The 17214-nt window shown below is 38.4% G+C and overlaps 2 protein-coding genes and 1 long non-coding RNA gene across 14 annotated transcripts in view; 2 read left to right on the top strand and 1 right to left on the bottom strand.

Moving 5' to 3' along the window:
* LOC309498713 (uncharacterized protein) overlaps positions 1-17214 on the top strand; it is a 170939-nt gene that overhangs the window by 46477 nt on the left and 107248 nt on the right. For 2 of the 11 annotated variants that reach the window (XM_082169587.1, XM_082169588.1), the window contains exon 1: positions 15678-15828. The exons of 7 other annotated variants lie outside the window; for them this stretch is intronic. The gene's annotated coding sequence lies outside the window, so the exon portion shown is untranslated. Of the gene's footprint in view, positions 1-15677; positions 15829-17214 lie in introns of those variants that run through there. 2 more of the 11 variants (XM_082169596.1, XM_082169598.1) reach the window with 1 other exon arrangement.
* LOC309498408 (uncharacterized protein) lies at positions 2173-13551 on the bottom strand. The gene is made up of 2 exons (XM_082169132.1): positions 10067-13551; positions 2173-6500 (listed from the first exon to the last, which is right to left on the bottom strand). The coding sequence occupies exons 1-2, from the start codon at positions 10693-10695 to the stop codon at positions 4673-4675; spliced, it is 2457 nt and encodes an 818-aa protein (XP_082025258.1). The 5' UTR covers positions 10696-13551; the 3' UTR covers positions 2173-4672.
* On the top strand, positions 6500-9701 carry LOC309503538. Of its 2 annotated transcripts, XR_014207705.1 has the most exons (4): positions 6500-6800; positions 7824-7897; positions 8217-8319; positions 9136-9701. It is a non-coding gene; the product is annotated as an uncharacterized lncRNA (long non-coding RNA). The 2 variants fall into 2 exon arrangements; XR_014207706.1 differs by lacking the exons at positions 6500-6800; positions 7824-7897 and having other exon boundaries at positions 7977-8319.

Below are 17214 nucleotides of genomic sequence, written 5' to 3'. Positions count from 1 at the left end.
ATTCAGATCATAATTTATTCATACCGCAATGCATGATGGGAGCCATTAATGAGTTGTGATTGGTGGCAGCCACTGCAACATGCTTTATTATTGTCACTAGGGCTGTGCGATATATCGTGAGATTGTTATGCGCATCTCGTCAGTAAAGCCGGTTCCTTGATTAGTAGTAAATCACCATCACCTGCTTTCAGATGAAGCGGCATTTAGGGCTGAGGAGATAATTAAGTGATTAATTTAGTGATGATTGAGCATTATTGAAGACACCTGATGTTAACAAGCAGAATCACTGAAGAAGAAAATCACAGATTGTAAGTTACCGTTAAGGTGATGGGTGTTTGCTTTAGTTGGGCTCTAGACCATTATATGTTTACTTTAATATTTACTGTTGTTTGTCTGCTGTTATTGATTTATAACAGTTAAATGAACAAAGTAAAATGTTATCTTATAGTGTTGGTTATGTTTTGACATAATCATGCTGTGATCTCAAAAAGGAAACTTATTGAGATAGTTTGGTTTAACTTGTTAGCAGCAGTTTAGTGATTCTTCAGCCTATGATTATTGGTACTTTACTTATAATTCAAAAAATTTAATAAACATTGTTCTGATCAAAAGACATTCAGATAAATTAATTTAAAACACAGACATCAATAATCAGCCTGTGAATCTCAACAATGGTGACAATAATAAAGCATGTTGCAGTGACTGCCACCAATCACAACTCATTAATGGCTCCCATCATGCATTGCGGTATGAATAAATTATGATCTGAATTGTCTATGTAATTTACTTTTCCTAATTGAATATTCTGCTCGTCACCATTGTTGAGATGCATAGACTGAATCTTGACGTCTGTGTGTGCCTAAAAGAATGATTTTTTTTTTTTAAACAACTTTTAAGAAATCCTTTATATTATATCAAAAATTCTGGCCATTTATGCAGATTCACAGTTATGCTGTAACCAACAACATAAATCGAAGTCAGAAAGAAGGATTTTAATGAGTTCAGTGATCAAGTTCAAATGATGATGGTCAAAATATAACCAACACCATCAGATCACTTTTTTCTTTGTTCAACTGGTGATTATAATTCAGAAAAAACAGACAAACAAAATCTAAAGTTAATAATATATGGGTCAAGAGTCCAACTAAAGCAACCATTGATCGTCATAACGGTAACTTACAATTTGAGATTTTCTCCTTCAGTGATTCTGCTTGTTAACATCAGGTGTCTTCAATAATGTTCAATCATCACTAAATTAATCACTTAATTATGTCATTAACTTAAACACTCTTGAGTGTGGACTCATACACTCCCAGGAGTGTTAATTTAACACTGGAGTTTTTTTGCTGTGTACAAAGAGCCGTAGTTAACTGACAAGCTGAGCCATATCGCATTAATTATCGCTGGCGATACGTCCGCGATATTAATGCGATATGGCTCAGCTTGTCAGTTAACTACGGCTCTTTGTAGTAAATGCCGCTCCATCTGAAAGCAGGTGAAGGCGATTTACTACTAATCAAGGAACCGGCTTTACTGACGAGATGCGCATAACAATCTCACGATATATATCGCACAGCCCTAATTGTCACCATTGTTGAGATTCACAGGCTGATTATTGATGTCTGTGTTTTAAATGAATTTATCTGAATGTCTTTTGATCAGAACAATGTTTATTAAATATTTTGAATTATAAGTAAAGTACTGATAATCAGGCTGAAGAATCACAAAATTGCTGCTAACAAGTTAAACCAAACTATCTCAATAAGTTTCCTTTTTCAGATCACAGCATGATTATGTCAAAACATAACCAACACTATAAGATAACGTTTTACTTTGTTCATTTAACTGTTATAAATCAATAACAGCAGACAAACAACAGTAAATATTAAAGTAAACATATAATGGTCTGGAGCCCAACTAAAGCAAACACCCATCACCTTAATGGTAACTTACAATTTGTGATTTTCTCCTTCAGTGATTCTGCTTGTTAACATCAGGTGTCTTCAATAATGCTCAATCATCACTAAATTAATCACTTAATTATCTCATCAGCCCTAAATGCCGCTCCATCTGAAAGCAGGTGATGGTGATTTACTACTAATCAAGGAACCGGCTTTACTGACGAGATGCGCATAACAATATCGCGATTTAAATCGCCCAGCCCTAATGCTAATGCTGTGAATCAGATGCAGGGAATAGCCTATCATCTTTATGCAGATTGAGGACTGATGTGTCTTTTACACCTCTAATACACATCTGTGCTATATGCTACACACACACACACACACACACATTTATTCCCACTACATACTACTGATCTACTAGTGTGCTTATGAACTGAACAGAATTGTGCTGAACTTAATGTTTTTCTAATGTAAAATCTAGATACTGAAACATATGTTAAAGAACAACAATAACTCAATAACTCGCAATAACTCAATGCTCATTCTCCATCAACTGTTTTTTGATCATATTATTAGTTCAAAATAGCACAAGCCTCCAAGACTTACACAATATAGAGTATTTTCAGCAGCTGTTAAATGGACGGTTGATCAGCATTTTCAAAGGCTTGATCGTGTTTATGGGGTGCAGTCTATGTGTAGAAATTTAGCAGAAATTATAGGCTGATTTGGCTGTTGCTACTGGAATGGTGGGTCCATTAAAACTCATTCAGTCATCAAGTACTTTTCCCAGTTTATTTGTGGTGACATATAGGAGTAGACATTTCTCAGATGGCAGTGATGGTAATTGTTGGTTTCTAAAACCCATAAACAAAACCAATAATAAATACAAACACAATTGCAAATCTTAAATCATACATCTGAAATCAGCTTTAACAATCAAATGAATATAACATTAAAGAGCTACTAAACATAACTAGAATTCAATATATCATATCAAACAATCATTTAAACTAAAACAAATCAAAAAGGAAACTTACATGGTCAACAACGCAACAATTCCACACAAGCCATGTCTGAACGACAGCTTCTTAGTTCAAACAAGAGGAGACTGCAACATAATTAGTAAGGGGCCACAGGTGCTCTTTATCAAGACTCAGTCAGCCAATCAGATCACAGCAGGATTTTCTACAGCCGCCCCCAAATATGTTAACATATTTGCATTTGCAGAAAGTTCATGTGATTGAATTATCAGAATCAGTCAATTCAGGAAGAACAATCAGACGGCTGACTGGACGAATTAAATATTTCCCTTTGCTGAAAATCTCAGCAACTCTCACTCTTCCATCAGAACTTGGCAAAATCTTACTGACAGTCCCTATAGGCCAGTGTCCCCGAGGAAGCTGAGGTTCCACAATCATGACGATGGCAGAAGGAGCAATAGGATTACCATCAAGTTCCCACTTTTGACGAGTCTGAAGACTTGGAAGATAATCTCGAACAAAACTGACCCAGAATCGATCCGCAAGAACTTGGCTGTGTCTCCACTTTCTACGGGTAAGTAGTTCTTCTGAATCTGCATACATCACTTGAGGAAGAGATGCGTCTCGCCGCCCCATCAGTAGGATATTTGGTGTGATTGGATCAGGGTCTGAAAGATCTGAAGATACATAGCCGAGAGGTTTTGAGTTTAACAACTCCTCAATTTCAACGAGCACTGTATACAAAACTTCCTCTGAGACTACTTGTATTCCCAAAACTACTCGTAATGCCGTCTTAACAGACCGTATCTCTCTCTCCCAAGTACCTCCAAAATGGGGAGAATATGGCGGATTGAATGATAATTTAATTTGCTGTTGGGCGAGTATCTCTTGGAAAGAGGGACCAAGCTGTGAGAATGCCTCCCGGAGTTCTCTTTCTCCTCCCTTGAAATTAGTTCCTTGATCAGATAATATTTCATAGGGCCTACCTCTACGGGCTGCAAATCTTTGAAGAGCCAAGAGGAAACTGTCAGTATCCATACCAGAGAGGAGTTCTAAATGAAGACACAGTGTCGTCTGGCATTTGAATATAATGCCCCACCTCTTCTCATGTCGGCGACCTACTTTGACGGTTAAAGGCCCAAAACAATCCATACCTGTCGACCAAAAGGGGGGCTTATACAGGCGAAGTCGAGAAACTGGTAGATCAGCCATCCTAGGAACTGAAGGCACACCTTTCCACTTCCTACATTCAAGACATGATCTCTGGATCTTCTTTATTAACTGCCGCCCTCTCAGAACCCAGTATTTCCGACGAAGCTGAGCGAACACTCTTTGTGGTCCTGGATGGCACAGAGTGGAGTCATAATCAGCAACCAAAAGTTTGGAGAGAGATGCCTGGAAGAAACACTGAGCCGTGGAATTAGACTTCTCACCCAAGGAAGTAGGTCCATGTAATGCCCATCCCAGTCGAGTATGCAAAGCAGCTGGACTTCCAGGAGGACCAAAACGTACTCGCTCTTTGGAGCAAAGAAGGTGAGGATGATCAGCTCCCACTAGTAACAAAGGTTTAACTCTCTGAAACTCCTCCAGAGGGAGGCCTCTTAGATGTTGGTAGCGTCTCTGTAGGACTTGCACAGGATAAGTCTGTTCAGGTAAGTCAATCATTTGAGCAGTAAATGCCCTTTGAATCTGGTATTTACTTTGCTTGTGAGAAGCTGGAGATATGGTGAAGGAAACCATCGCACCTTCAATTTTCTCGGTGTCTTGCCGAATGGTTCGAAGAACCAATTATTCTGCCGCCCCATGAAGACCTAAACTCTCTGCTGCAGAAGACATGAGCATAGTTCTCTCACAACCATCATCTAGGATAGCATACGTCTCCAGAGTCTTTCCTTCGTGGCTCAGAACTACCTTCACAATTTTCAGAAGAACAGAGTTCGGACCACTTGATCGGCTCAAATAAAATATCCTAGAATCTGGTTTGCGAACATTTACTTCATGCAGTACTCCTAAGTGGCGATCTTGACACAATGGACATTTTCCTCTTAAGTCACACTTAGATGATCTATGGGCCCAACCACATCTCCAACAACGATTATTGTCAACAATCCATTTCCGTTTGGCTGCCGTATCGAAGCTCTGAAATTCAGGACAATGACTGAGATGATGATCATTACTGCCACAGCTTGCACATGTCGGTTTATGGCCCTCCTTCTTGCCGTGTCGCAGAATTTCGTGGTTTGCAGTTTCAGAGTTCTTTCTTTGAGTGGAATTAACTTCTTGACTTACACCATGAAGAAATGTAGCGGTGTGATGTTGGGACTTGGTAGGCCTTGCTTCTCTTACCTGATACTTTTTCATACTTTTAGATTGTTCAAACACTTGGGTAGCTAGATTCTGACAATCTGATTCCTCTTCCAACCAAACTGAAAAATTCACCAAGTTGTAGGACTGGTCTGGTCGGGTGGTTTTGGCATATCTTGCAAAACTAGCAACCTGATGTGCTGGAAGTTTACTGAGTAACTGATGGACATGTGATGCACAAGATAATTCCTTTGCTCCTTCTTCATGATCCCAGGATTGAAGCATTCCCACAAGAGCTTGAACTCGTACAGCAAAGTCGCCGAATCCAACAGAATCTCCTGAACGTACAGCAGGTAAGTTCTTAATTGTAGCAATCTCTCGCAGCACCAACTGGTGGGGTTGCCCATATCTTTTCTGAAGAGCTTTTAAGGCAGTAGTATAAGGCTGGGAATTATGGGCATAAGCCAAGGCCAGAAGTTGAGCGGCCTCCAACTTCAAATGATCAAGAAGAATATGATACTTGTATTGCTCAGTTTCCTCTGAGGGTAACAAATTCTTTAAAGCCATATTCAGCATGGCAAACTCTTGGGGGTCATCACTCTTCAAATATGGAAATGAAAGTCTTTCAACACGGGCTGACCTGGAAGGATGTAGAGCTGTCATACTTGCGTGGGGCACATTCATGGGTGAATGAATAGACATATGCTGGTTAGGTACCATCATTTGCATTCCAATTGGGGAAAGTGCAGTTATTGGATTTACATCTCTTTGCTGCCCCTGAGGTGCTGATGCAGTGGTTATAACTCTGGGTATCAATGGATTCTGATGAGACATAATGGAAGGATTATCTTGCTGCGGTACAGTTCTAGTTGTCTGCTGTTCTAAAGACATTTGATGTGAATGACCAAGAGAAGCATAAGTAAATCCAGCTGATAAATCTCTAGGAGGCAATGTTGCAACCCTTGAAGGAACTGGCGGAACATTCTGGATATGAGCTGGATATAATACTGGATAAGGAAAATCAGGTAGATATGGAGGCCTTAAAAATCCTCCATTTGGAGGGAAGGTTGGCCAACTCGGAGGCATCCACGGAAGACCGGGCATACAAAATGCATTTCCCTGCATTTGATCAGGTGGCCAAAGGCTTTGGTCTCTTCCTACTTGCTGATCACTGGGATAAAAACTGGGATTCATTTGATGACTGACTGAAGATGAAAGACCATTGCGCTGTTGCTGAGCTAAGCCTTCACCCATTACATTTGGATGCATTAAAGGTTGTGACCTGAGGTTATCTGGGAGTGGAACTGAAAGCCTAATACACTGTAAAAAATCCAACTTGCAAATTGTTAACTCAGTTTAAAATTTTAAGTTGAGTGGGCAAATTTTTTACTGCAATGTTGAGTTTACTTATAAAAACTATTTAACTGCAAGTGCACTACTATTTTGTCCAATGAACACAAACAATTAAGTTGAGAAAACTTAATATTTTGATTTCATAGTTCGAACGTTTAACTTCCCGTCATCGCGCATGCGCAGTCTGTCTCGCTGTACGTTACTTGGGGTTTCCTCCTCCAACCACGCTATCGAAGGGACTGGATTTCATCTGATTGCGGTCAGTTTTCTTTAAGCTTTATGAATGAAAATAGGCTATAAATTGCACACATATGTTGATAAAATATAGTATTATGTTAAAAGATATATTTCGTGGTGACGATAAGTTTCTATTGTTAGAGATTATCCACGTAGCACATTGCTACTTAACGTGCTAACGTTACCCAGACTAACGTTAGAGTGATGAAACATGCTTGAAAAAGAAGGACAAGGACGTGCATGGTGTTTAAAAGATGTTAAAAATGTTAAGCTCAGTAAGTCGTGAATAAAGACTTAAATGCGGTGCTTGCGCTGATTGAGAGACTTTCTGCCGCTTCTCTCGGACTCGGACAGAATCTGAGTGCGAATTCAGCTATCTTTCGTGGCGTATTGCGATTTAATAATGACATACACATACAATTATGTCAATAACAAAAAACAAAACAAAAAAAGTATTCAAGTAAACACAGTCGGCAATGTCTTAAGTGAACATAACCAATTTGGTGAAACCTAGATGTTTCAGTATTAGATCCATGAGCTCTTAAAGTGACCGCAGTCCGTTCAATTTAATTTCAAGTTTATTTGTCACGTATACAAATTTCAGTTACAATTTGTACATGCTTAGGTTGAGGCTCAGTCATTCTACAGTAGTGCAATATAATTAAATACAATATAATTTAGAGGAAAAATTTAATAATAGAAGCCTATGCAAAACTAATGTGTTATGTTAAAAATATGTATGTTAGCTTTGCATATCAAATAATAGAATGGGTAGTATGTGTGCGGTATGTTTTAAAGTGAATAGGATAAAAATATTGTGTATCCTTAAATATTAGGCTAAATCCTTAATGTTAATCAATTAACAAAAGACAAAATCGCTGTAAATACAGTGAAACCTATGCATTGATTCTTTTTCACATTTGATTATTCATTTTCTGTATTATTTTTGCTACATGTTAAATTAACCTACTGTAACTGATTTTTTTGTTGTTGTTTTGTTTAATAAAATTATGTATCTTTGTTCTGTTGTATTTGTCCTTTTTAGACTAAAGAACATCAGTACAGTGACAAGATCCTTGGATGTGCTAAAACAGTGGCCTTTATTTTTTAAAAGATCAGGTGAGTTGAACTGAATTTACTTACTGTTTCTTACTGTTTCAACAAGGTTTTTTTTTTTTTTTTAGGGTCTCTGCTGAGTATTACAGTATCACACAAACTGATCCGAAGAGCACCTTTTTCTCTTAGTTAAATGAATACACATCTAGTTGTACAGAGCAAGTGGTGGAGATGAAGATCCTCACTTGATCATCAAGTAATTATTTTGCATGTGATCATATCTCTCTGGTTAAAGGCTGAATGGTGCCATCTCTTTTTCAAGGTAATTCCCATGCTTCACTTTGTATATAACTTGTTCCGTATTTGTTTTTCTGTCTTTCAGACACAGAAACTCCAATGTGCTTCCTCAAAGAAAGTCTACAACTCTTAAAGGTCTGCCTTTGTTTATGAGGGAAAAGTCTGGAAACATCCTGAAGACTTGCCTGGTAAGAAGATCATCAGCATATACACTCACACCTGATATATTTCACCTATTTACCAGATGCTGTTAAGAGATAGATTTTGTGTGATATACAAAACTTATCATCAACAGACAAAGTCATGGTAAAAATTACTTTATTAAATAATTGTAGTTGAAACTTTCTCAGTGATCAGTTTGACTTCATCTGATAGCACAAATTCAACAAGCTGTTATTTTACCAAAGCAAAGACAGTGGAAAATGACTGCTTCACAACACTGTCCGGAGACATTCCCTCTGATATCTAACCTGTTAAAACAATACAGTGCACAATCATAAGGTTAAACAGTAATGTAGTAGAGTAAATAAAATTAATATAATATGAAAGAATATGAATATAGGAGATATAAACAAGAAAAGGCAGCATGAAAGTAATCCATGTGACTCTAGTGATTTAAACCAATCTTCACTGATGCAATATGACCAGTTTTGGGTGATGAACAGAATGTGTGCCTTAATACATGTACGATTTTGGGTGACCTAAAATAACTAAACTAAAACTAAAAAAAGCATTAAATCAGAATGGCCGTGGATTCTGCTGTGGACGAATGCCACAGGCAATCACATCAATGCTGATATGGCATTGTTTGGAGTTGGGAAAATGTTTTCCGTTTATCAGTTTTAGCTCTATGGCTGAATTTGAACATGCTTAAAAAACATGACCACCTTTACTTTTCAAGTGAAGTTACATGAGCAGACCTTTAGGAACACTCTGTGGTCTAACATAATTCAATACAATAAAAAAATGACCCTAATTTTATGCTGATTTATTTTCTACTGCAGGACACAGAGCCAGAAGACATTCACAAGGGGAGAAGATGAGGACCTTAACTATCGTTGAAGATGATGTTGCCACTGTCCACTCAAACCCAAATATAAGGTGCCTCTCTGTAGTACTATAAGAGCAGTTTGGGCCAGATAATGTGCAAGACCTTTGCCACAGTTGTTACTCTCCTCTTTGGCTTGATTTATGGCCCCAATGTTAACTATTCTTAAGCATTAAAATACACCAGTAGTAACTGGTTAAGAAAAAAAATTGTTTAGTTTGTTTAGAAAAAAAACGTTTATTTATCTTGACCTAAAGTGCTCCGCAAGGCTGATTTTTTTTTTTTTTGCATAGTCCTTCAAAAGATTGTCCAAGTAGCTGCAATCCATATGGATAATTGTAAGGTTGAGCATTTATTTATTCCAGTTTGTACTCTAATTTTGTGCATAGTGTTTTTTTTTTTTTTAAATAAATCTTGAAGAGTAGAATAGAACTTCATCACCTTAAAATATGTGTACCTAATGCAAATAGAAAATGTGTTGTTTTGCAGAATATTTGTCAATAAATAAGTTCTGTAATGATAGCAATGTCTTTTGTATTGTGTTGTATTTACAGTATGGTTTACTCCCTGCATTTGGATTCTTAATGTGAAGGCTGTACAAGTATCTGGGTGAGATATTTGAAAAAGTTGAATCAACTTAAAAAAGTAAAAAAGTTGAATCAACTTAAAAAAGTTAAAAATTGAATCAACTTAAAAAAGTGAAGCAACCAGCTGCAAAGCTTTTTTGAGTTTACTGAACTTCAGGACCTCTGTAGTTGTGCTTACTCGTTTCTTTGAGTTGGACTGGTAGTTGGATGAACTTCGACCACTGAAGTTGAGTAAACTCAAAAATGCTTTGCAGCTGGTTGCTTCACTTTTTTAAGTTTACTCAACTTTTTATTTTTTACAGTGTAGGCGGACATGGATCAGAAAGCTGCTGGTGTAATCTCTCTGATGGCCCTCTAGTGATGGCTGCTGTGGAAGTAGGCATTGAAGAGCTAGGTGGCACATACTGAGATGAGGGCAAAGTATTTTGTCTCTGAACTTTTGGTGGTGTAGAAAGCACATTATCCTGCTTGGTTTGATGTCGTCGCATACATTCACTCAACTCATCCACAATAGAATCTCTGGCGTTCATCTCATCTTGCTGGTTTGCTTGTATGGGGATATGAACAGGGGATTCTTGAATAGAACTGCATTCAGAACCAGTAGAAAATGAAGAACTTCTTTTCCTTTGCATATCCTTCATCAAGTGTCCCACATCCAACAACATTCCTTTCATTTGTTTAATCTCCTCAGACAAAGACTTCACCTCATTCTGAGTAGCAGTAATGGAAGCTCCTTGTGATGCAACCAAATGGCTCAAATCTTCTGGCTGGTGTGACAATTGTCCAGCTGGATGCATTGAAGGATTTAACGGAGTCATCATATAATCTTTGTGCCATCTTGGAGGTTTTACAATCCTTGATGAACGTTTAGGTTTCACACAGTCATCCTCAGTCTCCATTCCAGTTGCCTCTCCGGCTCGAAGGACCATGTAGAAATTTAGCAGAAATTATAGGCTGATTTGGCTGTTGCTACTGGAATGGTGGGTCCATTAAAACTCATTCAGTCATCAAGTACTTTTCCCAGTTTATTTGTGGTGACATATAGGAGTAGACATTTCTCAGATGGCAGTGATGGTAATTGTTGGTTTCTAAAACAAAACCAATAATAAATACAAACACAATTGCAAATCTTAAATCATACATCTGAAATCAGCTTTAACAATCACTCACAAACATAATCAACTCATCCCTCCATACTGGCACCTTCCCTACAGCATTCAAGCAGGCTCGGGTCACTCCACTGCTTAGAAAACCAACACTAAACACATCATCTGTAGAGAATTACAGACCTATCTCTCTCCTACCATTCATTGCGAAGACACTTGAAAGAGCTGTTTTCAACCAAATAACATCCTTTTTGTCTCTAAACAACCAGCTGGATGTCAACCAATCTGGCTTCAAGAAAGGGCATTCAACAGAAACTGCATTACTGTCAGTCACAGAAGCCCTACGGATCGCTAAAGCTGCTTCCAAGTCCCCAGTCCTCATTCTCCTGGATCTGTCTGCTGCCTTCGACACTGTGAATCATCAGATCCTTATGTCCAGCCTCTCATCACTGGGCATCACAGGAACTTCACTCCACTGGTTTGAGTCCTATCTCACAGGTAGGTCCTTCAAGGTCGCATGGAGAGGTGAGGTATCCAGAGCACATCAACTGACCACAGGGGTTCCCCAGGGTTCAGTTCTTGGTCCCCTCCTCTTCTCCATCTACACTACATCACTGGGACACATCATACAGGCACACGGCTTCTCCTACCACTGCTATGCTGATGACACACAGCTCTTCCTCTCGTTTCAACCAGATGATCCCACAGTAGCTGCACGGGTCTCAAGCTGTCTGGCGGACATCTCCACATGGATGAAGGAACATCACCTGCAGCTCAACCTGGCAAAGACTGAGCTTCTCATCCTCCCTGCCAATCCGTCTATACAACACGACTTCACCATCCAGCTAGAGTCATCATCAATCACCCCATCAAGGTCGGTCAGAAATCTCGGAGTAACGCTTGATGACCAGCTGTCCTTCACAGATCACATTTCAAAGACAGCTCGATCATGCAGGTTTGCACTGCACCACATCAGGAAGATCAGGCCTTTCCTAACTGAGCATGCAACACAACTTCTCGTCCAGGCCCTGGTCATCTCTAGGCTTGACTACTGTAATGCTCTTTTGGCCGGACTTCCAGCATGTGCAACAAAACCTCTACAGATGATCCAAAATGCTGCAGCTCGTCTTGTCTTCAACGAGCCCAAGAGGGCCCACGTCACTCCTCTGTTCATCTCTCTGCACTGGCTACCTCTCGCTGCTCGCATCAAATTCAAGGCATTGACGCTTGCTTACAGATCTATCACAGGCTCAGCTCCCTACTATTTTCACTCACTCCTATGAGTCTACATCCCTACCAGACGCCTACGATCGATCAACGAGCGACGTCTCGTGGTTCCATCACAGAGAGCCACAAAATCACTTTCCAGAACATTCTCATTCACAGCTCCATGCTGGTGGAACGCTCTCCCCGGCCTCATCCGGAATGCAGAATCACTGGCAACATTCAAAAAACAGCTGAAAACCCATCTCTTCCGTGAGCACTTAACCGCATTAAAAAAAAAAAAAAAAACATTTAAAAAAAAATTCCTTTGAAACATCACTTATCAGACTTATGCTACTCTGAATAATGCCTGAACTTTGTATTCTGAGCACTTCTTGCATTGTTGTTTTTGCCTCTTCATGATGACTCGCTTTATTTAGTCCTAATTTGTAAGTCGCTTTGGATAAAAGCGTCTGCTAAATGACTAAATGTAAATGTGTAAATGTAAATGAATATAACATTAAAGAGCTACTAAACATAACTAGAATTCAATATATCATATCAAACAATCATTTAAACTAAAACAAATCAAAAAGGAAACTTACATGGTCAACAACGCAACAATTCCACACAAGCCATGTCTGAACGACAGCTTCTTAGTTCAAACAAGAGGAGACTGCAACATAATTAGTAAGGGGCCACAGGTGCTCTTTATCAAGACTCAGTCAGCCAATCAGATCACAGCAGGATTTTCTACACTATGCTTAAAAAAATATATATATTCTGCACCGTTGTGTCTCTCCTCCTAAAACGGTCTGATGTGTTACTGGTTATAAGAAGCCTCTCCCTCAGAAATACACAACTTTGGCAACCTTTTTTGATATAGAGAAGGCTTATGACATGCTGTGGAAAGAAGGACTTTTAATTAAGTTGAATAAAATGGAAATAGGAGGTAAAATGTTCAACTGGATCAAAGATTTTTTAAAGGGTAGAACCATAGAAGTCAGGATAGGGTCAGAGTCATCAAGCACATACCCAATAGAAAAGGGCACCCCACAAGGTAGTGTATGCAGTCCAATTCTGTTTAATATAATGATTAATGATGTGTTTGATGGAGTGAACCAAAGGATAAACAGGGCATTATATGCAGATGATGGAACATATTGTGGGTAAAGGGCCGTAATATTGACAATTTACAGCAAAGGATGCAAACAGCAATTAGTCAGGTTGGAAAATGGTCATTTGAATGGGGGTTCCACCTTTCAGTGGAAAAAACGCAATTCATCTGTTTTTCTAAGAAAAGGGTAAAACCCACAATAGATCTTAAGATATATGGACAATCTCTCAAACAGGTTAATGAATTAAGATATCTTGGTGTGTGGTTTGATAGTAAACTTACTTTTAAAAATCATGTTCAGAAAATGGTAGACAAATGTAAGAAAGCAATCAATATTTTAAAGTGTCTTTCAGGGTATAACTGGGGGGCGTCAGGCTCTTCTTTGAAAAGAATATATATTGCATTAATCCGATCAGTGTTTGACTATGGATGTACAGTATACAAAACAGCAGCAAAAACTGGTGTTAGAAGAATGCTGGGAACATGGTCGCATTGTGAACAGTAGTTTTGGATGGAACAGCAATAAAGAGGCAGATGACATGGGAATCAGTACTATACATTGCAGCAAAAATGTCAACTTGAGCACAATTCCACCTTGGTTTTTCTGCTATCCTGTAGTTAATCTAGAAGCTAAAAATATAATCAAGACAGGTTTGTATCAAAATGTACAGCAGTATCTAGAAGTAATGTATGATGACACAGTACAAATATTTACAGATGCATCCAAAGATTCAGCAGGTAAAACGGGGGTGGCAGTATACATTCCTAAATATAAAGTTAGAATACAAAAAAGAACCTCAAACCACCTCTCAATCTTCTCTGCAGAGATGATAGCCATCATAATGGCACTACAGTGGGTAGAAGAAGTGAAGCCATATAAATCTGTTATTTGTTCGGACTCTATGTCCTCCCTAATTAGCATCCAGACTGGGAAATCTGCATGCAGACAGGATCTTTTAGATGAAGCTCATCAGATGATTTTCAGGATAACTCAACAGAAGCTAATATTACAGTTCACTTGGGTTCCAGCGCACACAGGTATTGAGGGCAATGAGAGGGCAGACGAGTTGGCAAAAGAAGCACTTAAAGCAGAACAAGTAGAAGTACAGGTTCCACTCAGCAAATCAGAATTGAAAACAATAATTAAAGATGGTATTCATAAACTCTGGCAAGATGAATGGGATAAGGGGGAAAAAGGTAGGCATTTATATAGTATTCAACAGAATGTAACAGTTAAAATGATCAGTTCACTTTCATGACAGGAGGAAACCTGGTTCACCAGGCTAAGGTTAGGACATACAGGACTGAACAGCGGCTTACACACAATAGGGAAACATGAGACAGGAATGTGCCCATATTGTACGGAAACAGAAACCGTGAAGCATGTACTTCTGACATGTAGGCAGTACTCTGAAGAGAGAGAAATATTTAAGAGGGTAACAAATAACTCTGTTACTTTGAGCAACTTGTTGAATCTACCTGGAACACAGTCTACAACCAAAGCAGTGATAGAGTTTTTAAAAGAGACACAACTAGCAAGAAGACTTTAGTTTATTTATATATATATATATATATATATATATATATATATATATATATATATATATATATATATATATATATATATATTTTTTTTTTTTTTTTTTTTTTTTTTTTTTTTTATGGAGGTTTGAGCTGAGGTTGAAGCTGGAGGAGCTGAACACGCAGCGCTAGCTGAAGCTTGGGCTCTGATCTCCTTTCTCCTTTCTCCTTTTTTTTTTTTAATTTTTAATTTATGACTTCCCAATGTGATCACACCTCAGTCCTGTAGATGGCGGTAATGCACAAAGATTGCAAGCTGCCAATAAAATTCACTGAAGAAGAAGAAGAAGAAATACACAACGGGCTCTGATTGGTCATCTTGGCCCAGTGTGTTGTGATTCGCTAACCGCCTAGTTCCATTCTCTGCTAGTTCACGCCATATAATATAAATATCATATAAAGGCTAGATGTCTTAAGGCGGAGTCACTTCCGGCATCACCGGCGGCCATCTTAGGACAGGGCTCTGTGAATTAAGGTGAGTGAGCAGCACGCACACAAATCCTCTTATCTCACTGAAATCTGGACGGATTTACAAACGGTTTGGTTTCTTACAAACGTTATTAACGTGGCTATAATTCTGAATTCTTAAACATTTTGAACATAATTATTCATATGTATGCAGTATAGTAATAGCTACATGTAGTAATAGCTACATCTCTGACGTTTATAACAAACCAAACCGTTTGAAAATCGGTAGAAAATTGAGCAAGTTATGGTTATTTAAAAGTACATGCACCATGTTATGAGTGAGCGAGCACCCTGTCGTAAGATGGCCGCCGTGTGCGGATGTCGAGCTCCATTGGCCAGCAGCGCGGACGAGACATCTAGCCTTTATATGATATCTATGGTTTTATTCATTTTTTTTTTTTTTTTCACTATGGTTCACGCTGTCCGGAAACGTCACGTCCGTTACCAGTTGCATGTGCTCCGGTGTAATGTAAACACAGGCGTCAATATTGCCTTGTTAATTTCAGCCCGAATCAGACTTAGAGAATAGTGGAGAGGAATCGAGCAGAGCTTGTGCACGAACGGCTGTTACAGGACGTTTCAGAGAGGTATATTTTTTTTCTGTAGTCTCATACTTTTTCTATAAGCGGTTATTTAATGCTACTGATTTTATGTTAAAACACGCAGAAATATCCATGCATTTCATACAATCGTTCTACCTCATAATATTACAATCCTCGAAGGGATTATTTGATCAGCACTCACACACACACAGTCACACACACACTCCACAAAACGAATGTAGCCAAATATCTGTCGTCAGAACCATGAGCACATTACGAGACTAACCATGGTTTTACCACAGTAAAGAAAATGTTTAACACCATCATTCAACGATCGCTGGTGGGATTAAAATTTTTGTATGTGTTTGAAACAGCGTTGCTACAACATAAATACAACGATATAGCGATGGAAAACACATCAACAAAGGCAAAGCATAAAACGTGTTGTGTCTCATAAAAGGCATGTCAGTTTTTTATGCAAAAGTACAAAAGAAAGTGCAACAGTAACTCATAAATATCCATAAATATTTCAATTTGATCTGTTACTTTTGAGACATGTAAAAAGCCCTGCCCCAACACGACAAAACACTTAAATTAGATTCAATGATGTTTTTTATATTAATACAGTTATACTAACTTTACAACTAGGCTACATAACCATACATATGTGTACGTAATGTACATGTGGTATAACCACACTTTATGTAAAAGTGCACACGTATTCTCATGAGATCACGTTGATTCAGATTTGGCGTCATCTGAAGTCCTGTCAAGAGTTGGTCTCTTCATAGGTGTTGGGCATCTCAAGTCTTCATAAGATGCTGGATCCAGACTGGAGCTGACGTACTCTTTAGTTACCTCATGATGGGCATCCCGAGATAAAACAGAGAAGCAAAAGGAATATAACTAGCTAAGCTGCTGTTCACAACATTAAGCAAAGATAATCATCTAATTGTCATTGAAGATTGTCAGTCTCTGTTCAGTTATGTGTTAGAGATCTAATTACCTTAATACAATAAATGTAGTTATCATAAAATCAAACCATGTTCAGTTCATAGTTATGTGGCTGTAGTGGTTGAAGATGAGTGACATTAGTGTTTGTTTGTTGTAGTATTGGGTGTTTTATCCATGTCATATTGAGAGAAATATCAGCATCATCTTTCAATAGAGCAGTTTTATAGGCTTTTATCATCTATCCTGACTCAAATAATGTGTTTCTAACAGCAAACACTCAGAATAAAGTGAGATGATCTGCTGATGATCCTGAATGGCTTGTTGAATGAGTGTTGATAGTCTGAGGCTCATCAATATTAGCAGATCTGCCTTAAACACTCTTTATTTCATGACAATAGTTCCTGTTTTCACCTCATTTATTATGCTGATGTCTTCAGATCTCCTGTAAATGGCCACTGAAAGCTCATTTCTACAGAG

The sequence above is a fragment of the Leuciscus leuciscus genome (genome assembly GCF_965113295.1).
Source record: "Leuciscus leuciscus genome assembly, chromosome: 1".
NCBI classification, from domain to species: Eukaryota; Metazoa; Chordata; class Actinopteri; order Cypriniformes; family Leuciscidae; genus Leuciscus; species Leuciscus leuciscus.
This window is presented reverse-complemented; position numbering and strand designations above follow the sequence as displayed.

What these genes read in the sequence shown, in the direction of transcription:
- LOC309498408 (XM_082169132.1), bottom strand. Translation starts at nt 10,695, where the DNA reads ATGGTCCTTCGAGCCGGAGAGGCAACTGGAATGGAGACTGAGGATGAC. An exon ending in GATCCATGTCCGCCTACACT is followed by an intron (nt 6,501 to 10,066) that starts GTAAAAAATAAA and finishes ACAGTGTATTAG; the next exon opens with GCTTTCAGTTCCACTCCCAG.